This window comes from Triticum urartu, chromosome 1A (assembly GCF_056163025.1).
Source record: "Triticum urartu cultivar PI428250 chromosome 1A, HENAU_Tu73, whole genome shotgun sequence".
NCBI classification, from domain to species: domain Eukaryota; kingdom Viridiplantae; phylum Streptophyta; class Magnoliopsida; order Poales; family Poaceae; genus Triticum; species Triticum urartu.
In genome coordinates this window covers 334,356,144-334,363,892 of record NC_141873.1, presented here as the reverse complement: position 1 = coordinate 334,363,892, position 7,749 = coordinate 334,356,144, and the positions used below count along the sequence as shown (strand labels likewise).

Here is a 7,749-nt window from a genome sequence, read left to right as displayed (position 1 = left end):
CCTCACTCCCCTCCAGTAACTTCCTCCTGACCGATTCCAGTCATTGATGGGTTTCAAAAACATGAACCCTCCTGCCCTAAGCTTGGCCTAGCCATCCTAGACCCCATATATATTCATCAAAAGCCAAGTGTTCAAACCCTTATTCATTTCTATGCTACGTGCACCGGTGCATTGCAGCTTCACCCTAGTCGAGGCCCCCGACCACCTCGAGCTCCTCCTTCTCGCCCACTTGAGCTCTCCACCGTGTTGGCATCCCTTTTCTTCCTCAATCTTGCTCGCCTTCGAGCTCTCTCTACCGCCGTTCTTGGCCAATAGCCACAGCCAACCCCCGCTACTCCCATGTCCCACCAACCTCGCGCCTCGAGCTAGCTAAGCCCCCCTCTTCCTCTCTGGATGCGGTCATCCGAACCAAGGACGAGCACGTTGCGTGCACTCGAGCCCCACTGATTACCTTTGATCCATCTTCGGGTGTTGATAGTCCCTGCCTTTCTCCCCAAATGTGGCTCTGAATATCAAACCCACAGGAAGGGTGTTAATTGAAAGGTGGTTCTTGAAACCAGCTACTTGTCAAGAGCTGTGAGTGGCTTGTTGACAAGTATGGGCCTAGATGCCTGTGTAGTGAGAGGGGTATTTGAATTACGGTTGTTGTACTGTGTGGTTTATCGAAGAAGTAAGGACACGTATAAACTCACCTACTATTCTTTGCCTCATTCCCTTCTCTCTCGCTCCTCTCGCCAAATCCTCATCCTCCAGTGTGAATTCTCATGAGATCTTCCGTTGGGCTTAACAACGACCAGACGAAGGGGATGACAACCATGGCAACGCCAAAAGCCTGATAGCCGTTGCAAGACCAAACGCCACCAGTCGTTGTTGGCCAAGTGGTGAGAGTGTGATATTCTACCTCGGGTTTTGTTTTGTTGCAGTGAAGTCGAAGCTGCGGCGGCGAGGCCCCTGTGGCAACGATGACATGCAACAGGTGGTCTGTTCAGTGGTCTTCCATGGCCCTAGCCGCATAGTTCTGCTTTGGAGCTCTTCTTCAGAGTCGGAGTTGCGCTGCCTTCGATGCAGGTGGCTGGGCATGGCATGGTTCTACTTGTGTTTCCACACAGCCTCTACGATGAGGGTAGGGTCAAGGTTTGTCTTCGGCGAAGTCGGAGTCGCTTGCTCGGAGTCTAGGGAGGGTGATGACGCCTGTTGGGGAGAAGTGATGATGATGACGTCCGAGTGTATCTTGATGAGGTCCTCATTGTTGAGGTGTGTGTAGGGTATTTTTGTGTGCCGCTTTGACGGTTTGTGATGGTTTTAACCCAATTTTCCGTTAATTAACCAAGCATCTCTCTTCTGCTTATTTAATGGACGAGGCAAAACTTTTGCCTTCGTTTTGAAAAAAAAATCTAGGGTTTGGGGATGGCTTGGGGGAGGGAACGGGCAGCAGGGTGGCTGCTTGGGGGAGTGGCCCTGCCACCATCGTCCGCCCGACGGACAGCAGCAGCCAGCAGCAGCAAGGGGAAGGGGGCGAGCGGGAGTCCAGGGTTCGGGAGCGGGAGGCTAAACAAAAAGAATATATGATAAACATGGATACAAAAGTGAATAAATGTGATAAACTTATAATACATTCCCCAAATTTATTTACTAGATAGGGTACGAAGGAGGTTTGAACTAGGATCCTGGGACCAGACTACGCTGAAGCTGGTATCTTTATCGCCATCATCTGGAGAAGCCATGGTCTATCAAGGTCTGGATCAACGAAGGAGTGTGTAAGGAACTGTTCTGCTTCAAGGTCAAGCAATTCTCTACACCAAGACACCCTGCTTGATGACCGGGAACCGGGCCCTGAGCACCTGCGGAAAAATAGTGACAAAAAGGTTAACTATGTATATAGCACACTAAAAAAAAGGAGTGTGCATTACTTTAATTTGGTTAGTTCGGTTCCATAAACACGGTGTTTGCAGTAAATACATTTTTTTGGTAATTACGGTACCAAGACTTTGGTACGATATGGAAGCAAAATAGAATTCTATTTGAGTAAATATCAAACTGCTTTCAGTTCAAAAAAAATATCAAACTGCTTTGGCAATGTTTCGGTACATACCAAACTGACCAAAGTTGACAAAATTTCAAAAATGTGATGATATATTGACCAGCAGCATAAAACCTAAAACGGTGAAGGATTTTGCAGGAAGCCAAGCGCCCAGTGGAGAGGGGTAGGAAACTGGGAGCAGGAAGCCTTTCTGGGCCTGGAACTTCAGTAATGTACCAGGTTTCCTTTTCAGTTTTATACTAAACTAACCGACCATAGAATGATGAAGGATTTTGCTACTGCAACGAAAACCAAAAACCAGACTAAGCAGACTTCGGTTTGGTTTGGTTTTTGGTTATGTAGCAACATGCACAACCTGACTTGATATGCTATGTTCATAGCAACATATGCCATGCATCTCATAGCAGCTGCTAATCGCGAAGAACATTGCAATTAGAATCACTCCTGAAGCATACGTTTAATTGTCTATGAGGGATTTGATGTGAGTGTCAAGATCAAACAGAAGCTATTGTAGCATACAACCATCTGAGGTTCATATAAATCAGATGAAAATTACTAACTATATCTGATGAATCCAGTACCTGTACTCATAGAAGCAAGCGGTTCTTTCATTCTCAGATTTGTCCCAATTATGCCACCCAGTGGCCTTAACACAGCGATCCATAAAAGTGTGCGCAAAGACAACCCTCCCAAAGGGCCCCCATGGCCGACCCAGGAATATATATCCAGCTTCTCCGTTTCCTGTAATAATACACCTGAGTGTGACAACAAGCAGGCGTAAGATATGGCATACTGAAATGCTCAAGCTACATACCAAACTTAGTGATGAGCTAACTAAAGTTGACAAGATCTAAGAATGAGCATGGGATAACTCACCTTAGGAACACGTAGCCAGTCGACTCTGAAGAGGATTTCCGACTATGGGCAGTAATAAATCCCGCTGATTTGCAATGTATATGGCAATGTTCCAGAAGGGCAATAGAGTTACCAAAGATGAAGTCACAGTTACCCTCAATGTAACAGTCTCTCAAGTATTGTTTTCCATAATGTAAATATAATGTATCCTGCATGATTTAAGTCCAAGTTAAAATCACACAAGTAATACTGCTTATTATTCTGATCAATGCAGTGATTTAACCAGGAGGTGAAGAAATATGCATACCTGCCAACCAAGGAACCGGCAACCATAGAAGGCACACTTATCTGCTGTTACCCGGACTGCGACTGCTTGCCCGGATCCCTGTATCACAACCAGAATACATCAACTTCCCACACCCATTGCATGATCATCTCTTTGTGCAAGGAGAATAGGTGAACAACTAGTACCTGAGGAGCTGAGTTCTGAAACGTGATATTCTCTGCAATGAAATCCTCTCCCTCGACGATAACCGTTCCACAGCCAAATGTTCCTGTCCCAATGACCCTGGATGTCTTTATGACAGTAAAATGTACAGTTGGTCAACTCGAGAGATACTAGAATTACTAACAGGACCAAGAATGAACACATTAAACATTTAGCAGAATTGTGAAGTCAAATTTAGGTTAAACTTATCTGCACCAGACTTCTTCCTTTTCCGAAGCATGAACATTAATTACTGTATGAAAAATAATCCTTTGGCTTATAGTTTGCTTAAATTACCCACTTCTCCATCTTCAACACATTATAAGATCATAGAATGGAAGTAGTCATGAAAGGGTGTGACGCAATGGATATTATACCTATATAAATTTCCATCAAACATAGAAAATGACTTGTAATAATCTACTATCTGCCGGCCTGTTGATCATGTCAACGGGAAGGGATGAACGAAAGCATATCAAAGTGGGCTTGTTAGTGCAGAGCAGACCCGTGAGCTTAGAAAAGCATGTAAGCATGTGACATGGAAGCAAATCTTGCAAGCAGGTGAATGAGATCCCGAGGCAGCAATCCAATTCCTCGCAGGGGAATTTCATTGAGCAGGAAGGAGGTAGGGACTAGGGAGTACCTGGGCGTGCTTGATGCGGGTGGCGGTGTTGTCCCAGGAGATGACGGTGGCCTCGGCGGACGCGCCGGCGAGGGTGATGAAGTTCTTGGTCTTGGGGACGTAGACGGGCTCCCGGTACACCCCCGGGGCGAGGCGGATGACGGTACGCTCCCTGTTGCCCAGCGGCACGGCGTCCACCGCGGCCTGCACCGTGGGGAACGCCTCCCCGTCCCCGCCCCCTCCTGCGGAGCCCGGCGGAGCCACGCGGAGCACGCGCCTGTGCGGCTGCGCCATGGATGGATGGATGGCGGCGGTTATGGACGCGCGCGCGGTCGTCGGTGGGCTGGTTCTTGGTCGCGCGTGCGTTTGTTGGGTGTGACAGCGGCTGAAAGTGTGGACCGGGACCTGTGTGCGTGTGAGCGAGGGAGAGACAGAGGCAACGGGGAGCTGTTGTTATAGAGGCGAACGAAACCGGAGCGGTCTGGTGGCCGAGACGACGGTGGGTTTGACTTTGAATGCACCGGGTAGCTTGAGGCTTCTTACTTGTCTGCTTTTTGAACAGGGTGGGTTGACTTTCTCCGCTTCCCTTCCTTGTCGAACGAACAAATATTTTCTTCGAAAAAGATTCAGAGTACGGATGCAGACGCTCAGAAACATGAAGAAGTAGCATTGTCATTCGGTCGAACGCCGTCTGAGAGAGGGCTAAAATGCTCTTAACATAAATTGCTAGCTGGAGCCAAGGCATCGAGATTTTTCTCCCCACCACGACCGCCAAAGCGGCTAGCGGAGGGGAGCCAGATCCATGTGATCTCTAGCGAAGCCTGTAGGGGAAGAGTTTGCCCTACCCATCGCTTACAAGGGGAGGGGAAGGAGCGAGTTGATTGTCCTCCAATCGATGAGACTAAGCTGGTTACTAGGAGATTTACGCTTGGTTGGAGGATGAGAGTTGATGATGGGAAATGTGAGTAGATGGGATGTGAGATTCAAGTCTCTTCTTGATTCGGTTCACGGAGATGAAAATCCAGACGAAGGGGAAGAGGGGTCTGAGGGTCCAACTCACGTAGTTCTTCAATGCAGCCGAGAGATAGGGAATCGTGTCTCTTCAATTGGTGCTAATATTTTGCAGTATAAGACTGCTAATACGCGGGAAAATTCTAGCTATATACCTCCAACAGTAGTATCATCCCGGCTGACTAAATTCACAGGCGCTAACCACCTCTCGATCTAGAAGGGTGACACATGGTACCAAGAATTGATATAATAGTTCTCCTACTTGTATTTTTGAAATCTTGAAAAATTCCTTGGGAATCTTACTATCTAATGGGCTAGCTTCATCCTCTTGAACCAATGGGACTATATACACTAGTAGAAAAAGGGTCAAACGTGAAGCACATTAGTGTCGGTTTGAATTTGAGCCGGCACTAATGGTACCATTAGTGCCGGTTCGAACGACTATGCATTAATGCCTGTTCGTGTTGAACCTTTAGTACCGGTTTGTGCCACGAACCGGTACTAAAGGGGTGATGGCAGGCTGGCGTCAGGCTGGGGCCCCACGATCACTTTTAGTACCGGTTTGTGGCACAAACCGGTACTAAAGGGCTAACCTTTAGTACCGGTTTGTGCCACGAACCGGTACTAAAGGGGTCTGACCTATAGTACCGGTTTGTGACACAAGCCGGCACTATAGGGCAATTTTCGAACTTCAAAAAATAAAATTCTTCGAGAGGTAGTTATATTACTACATCTACTAGTTAGGAAAATTTGAAAACTTAAATTTGGACATGTTTTACAAAGTGTAGGGAAAATGTAAAACGGCTATAATTTTTGCATACGATGTCAGAAAAAAACGTATAATATATCAAAAAATTCAGCACGAAAATCCGCATCCGATGGAGATAGCCTACGACCTGTTTGCAATTTTTTAGAATTCTCAAATTCCAAAAGGAAAAAAAGATATGGTCAAATTTCAGTTTTTTTTAAAAAATTGTTAAATCTGGTCAAACTACTTATTCAAGAAGTATTAATGTTACTACACAATTATTCAAGAATATTAGTGTTACTAAATAATTATTTCAATTTTTTTGAATTTTGGTCAAATCTGGTCAAACTATGGTTAAACTGTGGTCAAACTATGGTCAAACTTATTCAAGAAATATTAGTGTTACTAAATAATTACTGTTTTTTTAGAATAATAGTTTCAAACTCAAACAGTGAAATGTGTGACTTCATGCTCAAGCTAAACTCCTGAGGGTTAATAGGATTGGCATCTTACTATTGTCAGTAAAACAACAAGTGCAGACTTGGAAACGAAGGAGAATAGAACCCGAAAGTTAAGCGTACTCGGGCTGGAGTAGAAAAAAAATCAAATTTTTTTTCCAAAAATTTCAAAAAAAAAAAACCTTCGGTACTAAAGGTCCCCCATACCAGGGCGCGAGCTCACGCCATGTGGTGACACTTTAGCGCCGGCCTTTAGTGCCCACCAATTAGTGCCGGTTATGGAACCGGCACTAAAGGCCCTTACGAACCGGTTTTAAAGCTCCGTTTTCTACTAGTGATATATATATATATATATATATATATATATATATATATATATATATATAATTCTATTGTTCTAGCTTTTCACTATCGGTGTAGATTTATTCCCTTCTTTTCTCTTTGCACTTATTCATGACCAGTTGATTTTGGAATAAAAGATTCTCCCCTTATTTTGTAGATTGATAGCCACCAAAAGGTTGTCCTTTCCCAACTGCATGTGTTGATGTTGAATATATTCGCATGCACATCTACGCAATGATATATGCATGTCTCTTTCAAGCATATTGTATCTATGCAATGCACGCATAGACATAGACAGGTCCAAGTTAAGTAAATTCTAGAGATGTGATTTCCTTCTGAGTCGGGCACTTGACTCCCAAACAGGGTACACCTACAATATAATTTAATTATGTACCATGATATACTTACCATATTGCTCTACGTTGTGGTACATATTTTTCATCAAACTTGCTTATATTTCCCTTATCTGAATAATAAGTGATAGTATTGAAAACAAATGCCACTTTGGGCATTATGAATCACCTATAGGTCTGCTCAAAATGACAGTGATTTAAGTAATGAGCATGCATTTGAATGCCTTATATATACAAAATGTATCGCGGGGGTTAAATTTTTAGTGGAAATCCCCACTTATGATAGAGGCCAAGTGTAACGCCCCGAGACCGATGTGTCAGGTGTCGTTCAGTTATTCGCTGGTGTTGCCTTGTCATTGCTTGCGTGTCATGCATTGCATATCATGTCATCATGTGCATTTCATTTGCATACATGTTCGTCTCATGCATCTGAGCATTTTCCCCGTTGTCCGTTTTGCATTCCGGCGCTTCGTTCTCCTCCGGTGGTCATTTCTACCTTTCCTTTGTGTGTGGGGATTAAACATTTCCGGATTGGACCGAGACTTGCCAAGAGGCCTTGGTTTACCACCGGTAGACCGCCTGTCAAGTTTCGTACCATTTGGACTTCGTTTGATACTCCAACTGTTAACCGAGGGACCGAGAAGGCCTCGTGTGTGTTGCAGCCCAACACCCTTCCAAAGTGGCCCCAAACCCACCTAACTCTGCTCCATCATCTCGGTCGTTCGATCACGATCGCGTGGCCGAAAACCGCACCTCATTTGGACTCTCCTAACTCCACTTATGCCTATAAAAAGTCCCTCCCCGAAATTTCGGATCATTTCGCGGATGAACC

At 45.0% G+C, this 7,749-nt stretch overlaps 1 protein-coding gene across 1 annotated transcript; it reads right to left on the bottom strand.

Moving 5' to 3' along the window:
* Positions 1 to 1,549: 1,549 nt before the first annotated feature.
* On the bottom strand, positions 1,550 to 4,447 carry PME31 (pectin methylesterase 31). Its single transcript, XM_048675105.2, has 6 exons — positions 4,027 to 4,447; positions 3,368 to 3,472; positions 3,204 to 3,281; positions 2,918 to 3,105; positions 2,623 to 2,796; positions 1,550 to 1,841 (listed from the first exon to the last, which is right to left on the bottom strand). The coding sequence occupies exons 1-6, from the start codon at positions 4,297 to 4,299 to the stop codon at positions 1,679 to 1,681; spliced, it is 981 nt and encodes a 326-aa protein (XP_048531062.1). The 5' UTR covers positions 4,300 to 4,447; the 3' UTR covers positions 1,550 to 1,678.
* Between the last annotated feature and the right edge of the window lie 3,302 nt (positions 4,448 to 7,749).